Source organism: Cucurbita moschata, unplaced genomic scaffold, assembly GCF_002738365.1.
Source record: "Cucurbita moschata cultivar Rifu unplaced genomic scaffold, Cmos_1.0 Cmo_Scf00036, whole genome shotgun sequence".
Taxonomy (NCBI): Eukaryota; Viridiplantae; Streptophyta; class Magnoliopsida; order Cucurbitales; family Cucurbitaceae; genus Cucurbita; species Cucurbita moschata.
This window is the reverse complement of record NW_019268552.1, coordinates 472320-484070: the sequence shown is the minus strand read 5'-3', so window position 1 is coordinate 484070 and position 11751 is coordinate 472320. Positions and strand designations below refer to the sequence as shown.

The following is an 11751-nucleotide window of genomic DNA, read 5'->3' as shown; positions in this document are numbered from 1 at the left end:
AAACCCCCCCCCCCCCCCTCCCCTCCCCTTCTTAACCTCTATATATCATTTAGGTAGAGATTTCAAACCTTTCAGTCAATCAAATGATGCTTTTTAACTCAATACTCACTAGGATATTGCCCGTTTTAACTCATTATCAATTAGATAGGAGAGCGAAGCATTCCTTACAAAAGGTGTAGGACCCTTTTGTTAGCATATTGCTTTTAAAACTGTGAGGCTGACAACAATAGGTAACATGTCAAAACGAACAATACCCACTAAAACGATCAATAGGTAACAATATACCTAATGACGAGGGGGAGAGATTCAATTCCATTCACCTCTTGCAAGCGAATAAAGTTCGAGTTCCACCCTTCAAGCTTAATATACAGTGATATTAGTCATACAATAAATCATGAGTTTGGGGAGTTCAAGAAATTCAAAAGAGAAAGGTAAGCAAATGGAAACACATGAGTGGATATTATCACGACTCTCCATAATTGTATAATATTGTCCACTTTGAACATACGCTCTTATGGCTTTGCTTTGGGCTTTCTCAAAAGGTCTCACACCAATGGAGAGAGTATTATTTGTTTATAAACTCATCATTATTCTCTAAATTAGTCGACGTGGGACTTTTATCATCCAACAACGGGTTGATTTATACGTAACAAGATGAACAAATATACATAATATAATGGAGAAAAATTGTGGAGTACGAATAGCAAGACAAGAAGGGTTTCAGAAGAGAAAAGATGAGAAGAACAAGACATGAAGGTTTGGTAGGATGAAGCCAACAAAAGTGCATAAAACCCCATATAAATATTGCATGGATTCTGCCCCTCTGTCTCTCTTTTCATTGTTTTTTCAACTGTGGAATTGGTTTTGCTTTTGCATACGTGGGGAATTAGTGAAATTGTGTGTGGGACAGAGCTTTGACTTTTTCTAGCTCATATTCTAAGCCAATTAGGTACTTCAACTGCTCACTTTCTCTACAGAGTTGGTTTTCACTCCATTTCTTAGCTAAGACATTATAACAAGCAAACCCACCATCTCCCTCCTTCCAACCACTGTGACTGTATTGATATTATTCCATATCGCCTAATTATGATTCCACAAATAGTTAACCCTTTTTTGTTTAGTTTTATATTATGGGCCTTTCTGACCCTCCCTTTTGACCTTCCCGACATTCTATTTATTATTATGGAACTATGAAAGCAGAGATGTACCTCAACTGATTCTGATCCTCATCTGAAATGGAGATAAATAATGGCGTTGTAGCAATCCGATGGTCATTTATGGCATTTGCCTGACGGGCAGATCGATATCTCCCAACCATTTGCCTATGCAGTCATTATTATCTGTAGAGTTCGAGAAACCATGGCTCTTCTTCCATGCAGCGCCGCTCTTTGCCTCTTACCATTTTTCACCACGCGTCTTCCATAAGTACTGTCTAAAATTCTACTATTTTTTGAAGAATATGTACCTCTGATCATCTCTTGAAATCTCTCCAAGAATAGGGTGTTACTTGCATTTGCAGCAGAATGGCTGATTCTTCTGCTCTGTTTTTACCATTTGTTGTCGTGCTCTGTTTTTTTGTGTGCTCTGTTCCATATGGGTTCGTTTTGTGCAATGGTCAGTTGGATGGTGGTTCGAGTTTAGGCGTGCTTTTGGAGATAAGGAAGTCATTTGTGGATGACCCTGGGAAAGTATTGGAGGGTTGGTCTGAGAGCAATCCGAATTTCTGCACTTGGAGAGGGGTTTCTTGTGGGTCTAACTCGGCGGGTGGCTCGGTTCAAGTGGTGGGACTTAACCTTTCTGACTCGTCACTCGGTGGGTCTATATCGCCAGCACTCGGTAGGTTACAGAACCTGCTCCACCTTGATCTTTCCAGCAACAGCCTAATGGGTCCCATTCCAACAAACCTCTCGGAACTCCATTCGTTGGAATCTTTGCTCCTTTTCTCTAACCAACTCAGTGGGCCGATTCCGGCTGAGCTGGGTTCGATGACGAGTTTACGAGTTATGCGAATCGGCGACAACGCACTTACTGGTTCCATTCCCTCTTCGTTTGGAAGTCTTGTGAATTTGGTTACTCTTGGTTTGGCCTCGTGTAGTCTTAGCGGTTTGATACCCCCAGAACTAGGCGGGCTCGGCCGAGTTGAGGATTTGGTTCTACAACAAAATCAACTCGAGGGTCCGATTCCGAGGGAGCTTGGAAACTGTTCGAGCCTCGTTGTTTTCACTGCAGCTGCTAATAGTCTCAATGGCTCGATACCGATGCAATTGGGTCGTCTTGAGAATCTCCAAATTCTGAACCTCGCTAATAATACTCTCTCCGGTGAGATTCCGGTGGAGCTTGGGGAACTCGGTCAGCTTGTATATTTGAACCTAATGGGAAACCAACTCGAGGGTTCAATTCCAGTTTCACTTGCTGAATTGGGTAATCTCCAGAATCTGGATTTGTCTATGAACAAGCTCTCAGGGGGAATTCCAGAGGAGTTGGGCAATATGGGGAACTTGGAGTTCTTGGTTCTATCGAACAATCATCTTTCTGGTGTCATACCGAGAAAGTTATGTTCCAATACTTCCAGTTTAGAGCACTTGTCTCTATCTCAGATACAAATCTCCGGCGAGATTCCGGTGGAGTTGATTGAATGCAGATCGCTAACGCAGATTGATTTGTCTAACAATAAACTTAATGGGTCGATTCCTGATGAGTTTTATGAATTGAGGGGCTTGACTGATGTCCTCCTCCATAACAACAGCTTAGTGGGTTCAATTTCACCGGCGATTGCAAACTTCAGCAGTTTGAAGACTCTTGCTCTTTACCATAACAATCTGCAGGGCGATCTCCCACGTGAGATTGGCATGCTTGGGGAACTTGAAATTTTGTATCTCTACGACAATCAGCTGTCGGGGAAAATTCCTTTCGAGTTGGGGAATTGCTCAAACTTGCAGATGATTGATTTCTTTGGGAATCGGTTCAGTGGGGAAATTCCGGTGAGCATTGGAAGATTGAGGGAGCTGAATTTCATTCATCTCAGGCAAAACGAACTTGTGGGTCAAATTCCCGCCACTTTGGGTAACTGCCATAAACTGACCATAGTGGACTTAGCTGACAATCGTCTTTCTGGTGGGATTCCTTCAACATTTGGCTTCCTCGGAGCTCTGGAGCAGCTTATGCTTTACAACAATTCTCTTGAAGGTAATCTTCCTCGTTCATTGATCAATTTAACAAACCTTACAAGAATAAATCTATCCAAAAACAGGTTGAATGGAAGCATTGCTCCATTGTGTGCTTCCCCTTTTTTTCTTTCTTTCGACGTTACACACAATGCGTTTGACGGTGAAATCCCTCCTCAACTCGGAAACTCTTCCTCCCTTGAGAGGTTGAGATTAGGGAACAACAAATTTTCCGGCGAAATTCCGCCGGCTTTGGGGAAGATCCGTCAACTGTCCTTGCTGGATTTATCAGGAAATTCTCTTACAGGGTCTATTCCGGCCGAGTTGTCGTTATGTAAGAAACTGACCCACCTTGATCTTAACAATAACCTTCTTTCTGGAACTATACCAATGTGGCTTGGTAGATTGCCTCAATTAGGAGAGATTAAGCTCTCTTTCAATCAGTTCTCTGGTCCACTGCCTTTGGAGCTTTTCAATTGTTCCAAACTGATTGTGCTCACTCTAAATGGAAATCTACTTAATGGAACATTGCCCATGGAAATTGGTAGCCTGGTATCACTTAACATCCTCAACCTTGATGATAACCAGTTTTTGGGTTCAATTCCTAAAGCTATTGGTAAGGTAAACAAATTATTCGAGCTTCGTATGTCGAGAAACGCTTTAGATGGGGAAATACCAGCTGAGATTTCCCAACTACAGAATCTTCAGAGCATATTGGACCTCAGTTACAATAACCTGACCGGTGAAATTCCCTCCTCTGTTGCTCTGCTGTCCAAACTAGAAGCGCTTGATCTATCTCACAATGAACTGACTGGAGAAGTCCCTCCAGACATTGGTAAGATGACCAGTTTGGGCAAGCTCAACCTAGCTTACAACAAACTAGAAGGAAAACTGGACAAGGACTTCTCACACTGGCCAGATAGTGTATTCCAAGGAAACCATCAACTTTGTGGAGGTCCTCTTGGTCATTGTAGTGAAGCTTCTTCGAGCCGATCATCGGGTCTGAGTGAAGCAGCAGTGATAGCCATATCTGCAGTTTCAACTTTGGCAGGAATGGCAATTCTATTGCTTACAGTTACCCTTCTCTATAAACACAAACTAGAAAGTTTCAAAAGACGGGGTGAGGTCAACTGCATTTATTCATCTAGTTCTTCCCAAGCACAGAGAAGACCACTTTTCCATAACCCTGGTGGAAATCGAGATTTCAAATGGGAAGAAATTATGGAGGCCACAAACAATTTAAGTGACGATTTCATTATCGGCTCAGGAGGCTCTGGAACAATCTATCGAGCCGAATTGCACAGCGGAGAAACTGTTGCTGTTAAGAAGATATTGTGCAAAGATGATCTTTTGTCAAATAGAAGCTTCATAAGAGAGGTCAAGACACTAGGAAGGATAAAGCACAGACATCTAGTGAAGCTGCTGGGATATTGCATCCACAGAGGAGCAGGCTCAAATCTGTTGATTTATGATTACATGGAGAATGGAAGTGTTTGGGACTGGTTGCACCAACAACCAGTCAATGGGAAGAAGAAAAAGAAGCTTGATTGGGAGGCAAGATTCAGGATTGCTGTTCAATTGGCTCAGGGATTGGAATATCTCCACCATGACTGTTTGCCCAAGATTATCCATAGGGACATCAAATCAAGCAACATCCTTCTTGATTCCAATATGGAGGCACATTTGGGGGATTTCGGCCTAGCAAAAGCCATCGTCGAGAATTACGACACTGACACAGAATCCAAAACATGGTTTGCAGGTTCTTATGGCTACATAGCTCCAGGTAACACCATTTTTATTCACTTGATTTAGTTGTGATGGAAATACATAGTTAACATACTGATGTACGTTTCCATTTCCCAGAGTATGCTTATTCTCTGAAGGCAACTGAAAAGAGTGACGTTTACAGCATGGGAATTGTACTGATGGAGCTCATAAGTGGCAAGATGCCTACAGATGAAGCTTTTGGAGTGGATATGGAGATGGTAAGGTGGGTAGAGACACGAATTGGAATGCGAAGTATGGCTGATAGGGAGGAGTTGATAGACCCATGTTTGAAGCCGCTTATGCCCAATGAAGAATCTGCAGCATTTCAAGTTCTTGAAATAGCTCTGCTATGCACTAAAACCGCGCCACAAGAACGGCCAGCATCTCGGAAAGTTTGCGATCAGCTCCTGCACGTTTATAATCCAAGAACAGTGGGCTATGAGAAGATGCAGACAGATCAATATTCTTGAGAAATAGGTTCATTGGTCATGATCGGTTTGGTTTCAGAGCAATGACTGCTCCTTTGTTATATAAGAAACAAATTTGTGTGATCTTTAGATGATAGAAAATGTTCTAGTTTATCAAATAGCTTCATGATATATTAAGCTCTCACAAAGCACAGATTCTAGAATGCTCAATTCACCTACTGGAAAACAAGATGGGAATCTAATACTTTTAACATTATATTTGAAGCAATTCATTTGAGTTAGCTTTCATGATTCTCCCATCACAATTGAATTAGAGCATGTATAGAGTTCTTCATGAGTTTACAGCGAAGTACCTAAACAGAGTTCAATGCTTAAGCATTGCTTTGGGCTTCGAGAAAGGCATTAAACTCCTCTCTTGCCTTGCGCAATCTAGGTGTGATGCAAGACGCTGGCGAGGAAGGTCCTGAAGGAGACGATGCCGAGAATCGAACATGATGTGACGGTTCGTGAGATTTTTGTGACGAACTGTTTTTTGTAACTCCCTTCTGATCTTTATCGAAGACGAAAGCTGCACTGATTGGCGCATTTGCATCCACACTATTTCTTATTAACTCCATTGGCAGATCGTAGAAAAGGCTGCTACTGGAGTCGTCTTCGCCAGTTTCGTTTGGCATGGCAGATGAAGCCCATGATCCACATTCGAATTTCTCCATGGAAACTGTCCTCGATATCACGCTTCCAATCTCGGTCCTCGATATCCTCACTTTTCCTATCTCTGGTTCTTCTTCCTTTCTGATTGACCTAACGGCCTTCGCTTTGCCGAATCCCGGTAAGAATAAACAGAGAGCCCCGCATTTAAATCCGTCATCGGTAGGCTCTAAGTTCTCTGCACCATTACGATAATCTTTGTTCGATTCAGTTCTAACGAAATCACCGTAACTCATCGTTTCTGGAAATTTTGCTTTATTCAACAACAGATCCAAATCATCGGCTGGAGCACTTGCTCTGCCTTCGCCACATGACTTACTCCTTCGAAATTGAGTATCCTCTTGTAGAGCGACTTGTATATCCTGCACCGACGATTTGAGCTTCGTCGAATTCGAAATTTTAAGTTTCGATTCTTGATTTTCAAGTTTTCCTTTCTTTTTCATTGAACCGAATCGGGGAGATGAATTGACGGAATTCGGCAGGCTGTAGCTTAAGAACTTGAACTGCGTCGGAGGTAGCGGCGGCGGAAGATGAAGATCAGGGGCATCAGGAGCCGTGATGGGATCGAAAATCATATCCTCTCTCGCCGATGACTGTCTCAATGATATTGGATCAACCGATATCTGTTTTTCCTTTTCCACACATTCATCATCATCGGAACAATACGTTGAACCAACGAACACGAGCTTCCCGGACATCAACCTCTCATTGTTGAAGTTATCCGACGTAGGCAGTGCAGGTGCCATCACCGGAGAAATCTGTGACAGAGAGGAAGAATTTGAAGGTGAATGGAATTGGAGAACAGCCGGCATTTATAACAACAGAAAGAAGAAAGAGATTATCAGCCATGATTTCTCAGGACGTGGGAAGCATTTACTTGAGCCGAATTTGGTAGTGTCTTGCATGATCTGTTCTTGCATTTGTAAGAACTCGCCAAGAAGCAGATGTTGACTTGAGAAAATTAATTAGTAGAATGGCTAGCGGGCTGCACGAGCTCAATACCATGTAGCAGGGATGGCTTCAGACGTCTTCTCACGATACACACGTAAATCTTTAATATATTAATATCCTAATTTCTTTTTCATTTTTGTACAATACGAGTGTAATCAATCGATTGGTCACTTAGTCCAATCAAATAAGTTGGCATAGTCTCCCAGGGAAATCATCATTCGCTTCGCCAACCGGACATTACTTGGGCGGAATATAAGCTTTTTCGGCCACAAATGCCACCTGCGCGCATACATATTCAATCGTCTGCGACACAACTTATTTGCTAGCAAGTCATTCGGTTCGACTTTGCCTCTACCGGAGCCAAGGTCTCTCAATGCGACGTTGTATCCCATCATCTCGTCTTGGTTCCCGACAACACGACTCATGCATTGTGATGTCATCCCATGTCTTGGGACAGCTCGACTATCATGACTTGCTCGAAAACATCTATTGAAATTAACTAATGTAGAACTCACTCCCAATAATCCTCAACAATCCTCCCTTCAATCGAGCCTCGACTCCTTTCTCTAGAACCCTCAAACAAAGGGCACCCTTTGTTTGACACTAATTCTCCCCTTGGTCGAGGCTAGACTCCTTTCTCTGGAGCACTCAAACAAAGCACACCATTTGTTTGACACTTCAGTCACTTTTGACTACACCTTCGAGACTCACAATTCTTGTTCGATATTTAAGGATTCTATTGACATGACTAAATTTAGGGTATGACTCCGATAACATGTTAGGAATCTGTCCACTTTGAGCATAAGCTCTCACTGTTTTACTTTGGACTCCCCAAAATGTCTCGTACCAATGAAGATAGTATTACTCACTTATAAACCCATGATCTTCCACTAAATTAACCAAGGTAGGACTAATTTTCAATAATCCTCAACAACTATCTCATGGGACATTCCGAGCATCCATCCATTTGGATTCTCATCGGGTATTAGACTCCCGTGTTAAACCATTTAAGGCAATCCCATTAAAATCTTAAGAAGGTGAAAAGGCAAGAACTGCTGGAACATAGGCTTTCGAGTGTCGTTTCATATCAAAACGTCAACCTAGCTTTAAAGATGAAATGGGCCGCCTCCATTGCGAAACCTAAAGAAACAAAGCCCAATTTAATCGACGTAAGGAAACCGGACAAGACTCCACGCTTGCGGAAGTTGGCTACGTGGTGAGTATTCATTGGTTCATTTCACGTGGCACACAATTTGATTGGCGGAAACAACGCAATGCAAATGCTTTCGAGATCTATTAATATGGAATTTTAGTACAAGGGCGGAGAGGTTTGCCGGAACTTATTGAAATGTTTTAAGAGAGTTCTGTTTCGATTGGGATCTAGTCTTGTAAGGCTCTGTAGAGTTTAGGGTTTGAGATCCAGAAGATGAAGGCGGTCCCTTTTGGATTAGCTGCGGCTTTGCTTGTTCTTTGCGTTTCTATTGTTCAGCTCCGAGCATCAGACGACGAGGTAATCTGTTTCAGCTTGTTTTGGCCGCCATTTCCTTGTTTGTTTCTCTTGGATTAAGATCCAATTGGTTGTTCTAAATGTTAAGGTTCTGTTTAATTATCTAAAACCTTTCTGTTTTTGTGGAGTTCAGATCTTTTACGAGTCCTTCGACGAGAGTTTTGAAGGCCGCTGGATCGTGTCCGAGAAGGACGATTATCAAGGTTTGTTTTCCTTTTTGTGTCTGTTGTGGAATATTCGTTGATCCTTTGTAATTTCTGCATATTCTGAATTGCTTCCTGCTGGATGTGTATATAGCCTGATCTGTAAGTGAAAAAAGGGAGGAAACAGAGTGAATGCGTTGGCTCTTCGATTTTACTTGATGAATGCTTCTTTATTTCATTCCTATCTTTTTGTATCTACTTCTCTCATCGATAAGTTATATCTTGCATTTTCTACGTGGATAGGGTTAGTGTATGAGACATTAGTTTGATCAATGACATGAAGAGAAGAAATATGGACTTCCGCAATTATTGACGATTATAGCAATTTTTGGCTTTGGTAGTTTTATCGTAATGGCTGGTTAATTTTTAGGCATTTACGTTTGTCGGCTTTTTTATGGCATAGTTGGGGGGTGTCGCATCATTTGCTAATTACGAACAGTTTTTTGATTCAATTTTGAATAGTTAATGGCATTTAGATGGTGGAATAAAGATTAGAAGAGGATATATAGATATGTAGTCTTTCACGCTGGTTGATTAGGTAGAGTTGCTTAGGTAACTTATTATTCTGTTGTGTTCTATAGGTGTCTGGAAGCATTCTAAGAGTGAGGGACATGATGATTACGGGCTTCTAGTAAGTGAGAAGGCAAGAAAATACGCCATTGTAAAAGAGCTCGATGAGCCAGTGAGTCTCAAGGATGGAACTGTGGTTCTCCAGTTTGAGACTCGCCTTCAAAATGGGCTTGAATGTGGTGGTGCCTATCTGAAATACCTGCGGCCCCAAGACGTGGGATGGAAAGCTAAGGAGTTCAATAATGAGTCTCCTTACTCTATCATGTTCGGACCTGACAAGTGTGGGGCTACGAACAAGGTGCACTTCATCTTGAAGCATAAGAATCCTGAGACTGGGGAGTACGTTGAGCATCATCTGAAGAATCCTCCTTCTGTTCCAGCTGACAAATTGTCTCATGTTTACACTGCCATTTTGGAATCTGGCGATGATGTGCGCATTCTCATTGATGGGAGCGAGAAGAAGAAGGGAAGTTTCCTTTCTGAGGATGATTTTGAGCCTCCACTAATTCCTGCCAAGACAATCCCTGATCCAGACGACAAGAAACCCGAGGACTGGGATGAGAGAGCGAAAATTCCTGATCCTGATGCAGTGAAGCCAGATGACTGGGACGAGGATGCACCAGTGGAAATTGAAGATGTGGAAGCTGAAAAGCCTGAAGGATGGCTAGATGATGAGCCTGAGGAGATAGATGATCCTGAGGCCACCAAGCCAGAAGATTGGGATGACGAAGAGGATGGTGAATGGGAGGCCCCAAAGATTGATAACCCAAAATGTGAGGCAGGTCCGGGTTGTGGTGAATGGAAGAGGCCAATGAAGAGGAATCCTGCATACAAGGGTAAGTGGCACGCCCCAGAAATTGACAATCCTAACTACAAGGGAATTTGGAAGCCTAGGCAGATCCCTAACCCTAGCTACTTTGAAATTGGAAAACCCGACTTCGATCCTGTGGCTGCAATTGGAATTGAGATCTGGACCATGCAAGATGGTATCTTGTTCGACAACATTTTGATCGCCAAAGATGAGAAAATTGCAAGTGCATACCGAGATGCCAAATGGAAGCCGAAGTTCGAAGTCGAGAAGGAGAAAGAGAAGGCCGAGGAAGCAGCAGCTGCTGGGCCAGATGGTCTTGCAGAATATCAGGTATAGATCTATCACAGTTTTGGTACTCTCCCACTGATATCAAACACTAAAATGTCTCTTCTCATCCCTGGCTTATGTGACTATCCTGCAGAAGAAAGTATTCGATGTCCTCTACAAGATCGCAGACATCCCCTTCCTAAGTCAATACAAGTCAAAAATACTTGTAAGTGAGGAAGTGTGCTGTCTTACTCGTTTTGGATTCTATTTATTTAGTATGGTCCTATAGTGAGTGTGTGAATGCGTGCAGGATGTCATTGAAAAGGGAGAGAAGCAACCAAACCTCACCATAGGCATCATAGTCTCTGTATTGGTGGTTTTCTTCACCATCTTATTGAGGATAGTCTTCGGAGGGAAGAAGACAAAGCAACTGGTGGGTGTCGCTCTCTAGAATTTTATTTACATGAAAGAAGGTTGGCATATGGGAGTATATAGGGGATTACGTTGTTTGTTTGTATGGTTGCAGGCAAAGAAAGAGGAGACGAGCGCGGTAGCTGCAGCAGAGAGTTCCAACGATCAAAGTGGAAGTGGAGAAAAGGAAGGAGGAGAAGAGAAGGAAGTGGCTGGTGCTGGTGCTGGTGCTGCTGCACCCCCTCGTCGACGGTCTGGTGCTAGACGAGATAATTAGAGAGGGAAGAATCGAATGTTTTTACAATTTGCGGGTTCTGAATGCAAAAGTTGAAAGAAAGTAGCGCTGTGATTGTGTAAGCAAAGCTGATTCTTCCATTTTTTTTCGGTAGTCAGTAGTCAGTCATGAAAGCATACTATTTTGAAGTCTAGATACGAAGATGTTGTGTTGGGTTGGTTGGGGGTTGTGGAACTTGGGTGTGGGCTCGACAGGAAGGATTTTGAGGACAAAATTGTTTTGGATTACCATTTTTTTCCTTCAATTTTATACCTCGCCTCTCATTTTAGTTGTCATGATTTATTTTTACGAATTTCATAGCTAATAGCTTTAAAAATGCTTGTTTTGATTTGTTAGTCAAATTATAAAACCATCCATTTTAGCATTTTATTATCATCATCTATTTTATAGTTTCATTTTGCTGTTATTTTATGGCGCGCAAATTAGTGATTACATTACAAAAACTTAATTCGTTTTGGGACCTTTTTTCCCCGGTAAAATCATTCTTATTAATTATATTTAAAAAATAATCGAGAAAAAGAAATCCACGATATTCTTTGGGTTTGGAGCAGTCCACGTCACATGGTAGGAACAATAGATGATTTTGCATCTAATGACACGTTCAATTCTGATCCTTAAACTTTTCAAAATATACCAATTTATATATTATATTTATCATAAAATTCAATA

General features: G+C 42.0%; 3 protein-coding genes and 1 long non-coding RNA gene across 5 annotated transcripts in view; 2 read left to right on the top strand and 2 right to left on the bottom strand.

Annotated features, from left to right (window-relative positions):
• The window catches only part of LOC111431690, a 1920-nt gene extending 627 nt beyond the window's left edge, over window positions 1-1293 (bottom strand). Inside the window, exons 1-2 of the long non-coding RNA XR_002708555.1 lie at window positions 1209-1293; window positions 286-359 (exon numbers count right to left, since the gene is read on the bottom strand). This is a non-coding gene — a long non-coding RNA (uncharacterized LOC111431690). The remainder of the gene's footprint in view (window positions 1-285; window positions 360-1208) is intronic.
• Window positions 675-5585, top strand: LOC111431687 (LRR receptor-like serine/threonine-protein kinase GSO1). Its single transcript, XM_023068390.1, has 2 exons — window positions 675-4947; window positions 5028-5585. Exons 1-2 carry the CDS (start codon window positions 1524-1526, stop codon window positions 5399-5401), a joined length of 3798 nt encoding a protein of 1265 aa, XP_022924158.1. The 5' UTR covers window positions 675-1523; the 3' UTR covers window positions 5402-5585.
• LOC111431688 lies at window positions 5262-7040 on the bottom strand. 2 transcript variants are annotated; one of them, XM_023068392.1, is made up of 3 exons: window positions 6945-7040; window positions 5713-6825; window positions 5262-5338 (listed from the first exon to the last, which is right to left on the bottom strand). In XM_023068392.1, the coding sequence occupies exon 2, from the start codon at window positions 6811-6813 to the stop codon at window positions 5731-5733; it is 1083 nt and encodes a 360-aa protein (XP_022924160.1). In that variant the 5' UTR covers window positions 6814-6825; window positions 6945-7040; the 3' UTR covers window positions 5262-5338; window positions 5713-5730. The 2 variants fall into 2 exon arrangements, with proteins under 2 accessions (XP_022924160.1, XP_022924159.1); XM_023068391.1 differs by having other exon boundaries at window positions 5713-7040.
• Window positions 7041-8320: 1280 nt separating this feature from the next.
• Window positions 8321-11350, top strand: LOC111431545 (calnexin homolog). The gene is made up of 6 exons (XM_023068222.1): window positions 8321-8528; window positions 8659-8728; window positions 9310-10439; window positions 10531-10602; window positions 10687-10809; window positions 10903-11350. The coding sequence occupies exons 1-6, from the start codon at window positions 8445-8447 to the stop codon at window positions 11062-11064; spliced, it is 1641 nt and encodes a 546-aa protein (XP_022923990.1). The 5' UTR covers window positions 8321-8444; the 3' UTR covers window positions 11065-11350.
• Window positions 11351-11751: the final 401 nt, after the last annotated feature.

What these genes read in the sequence shown, in the direction of transcription:
- LOC111431687 (XM_023068390.1), top strand. Translation starts at nt 1,524, where the DNA reads ATGGCTGATTCTTCTGCTCTGTTTTTACCATTTGTTGTCGTGCTCTGT. An exon ending in TTATGGCTACATAGCTCCAG is followed by an intron (nt 4,948 to 5,027) that starts GTAACACCATTT and finishes TCCATTTCCCAG; the next exon opens with AGTATGCTTATTCTCTGAAG.
- LOC111431688 (XM_023068391.1), bottom strand. Translation starts at nt 6,879, where the DNA reads ATGCCGGCTGTTCTCCAATTCCATTCACCTTCAAATTCTTCCTCTCTG.
- LOC111431545 (XM_023068222.1), top strand. Translation starts at nt 8,445, where the DNA reads ATGAAGGCGGTCCCTTTTGGATTAGCTGCGGCTTTGCTTGTTCTTTGC. An exon ending in TCCGAGCATCAGACGACGAG is followed by an intron (nt 8,529 to 8,658) that starts GTAATCTGTTTC and finishes TGTGGAGTTCAG; the next exon opens with ATCTTTTACGAGTCCTTCGA. An exon ending in GGAAGAAGACAAAGCAACTG is followed by an intron (nt 10,810 to 10,902) that starts GTGGGTGTCGCT and finishes GTATGGTTGCAG; the next exon opens with GCAAAGAAAGAGGAGACGAG.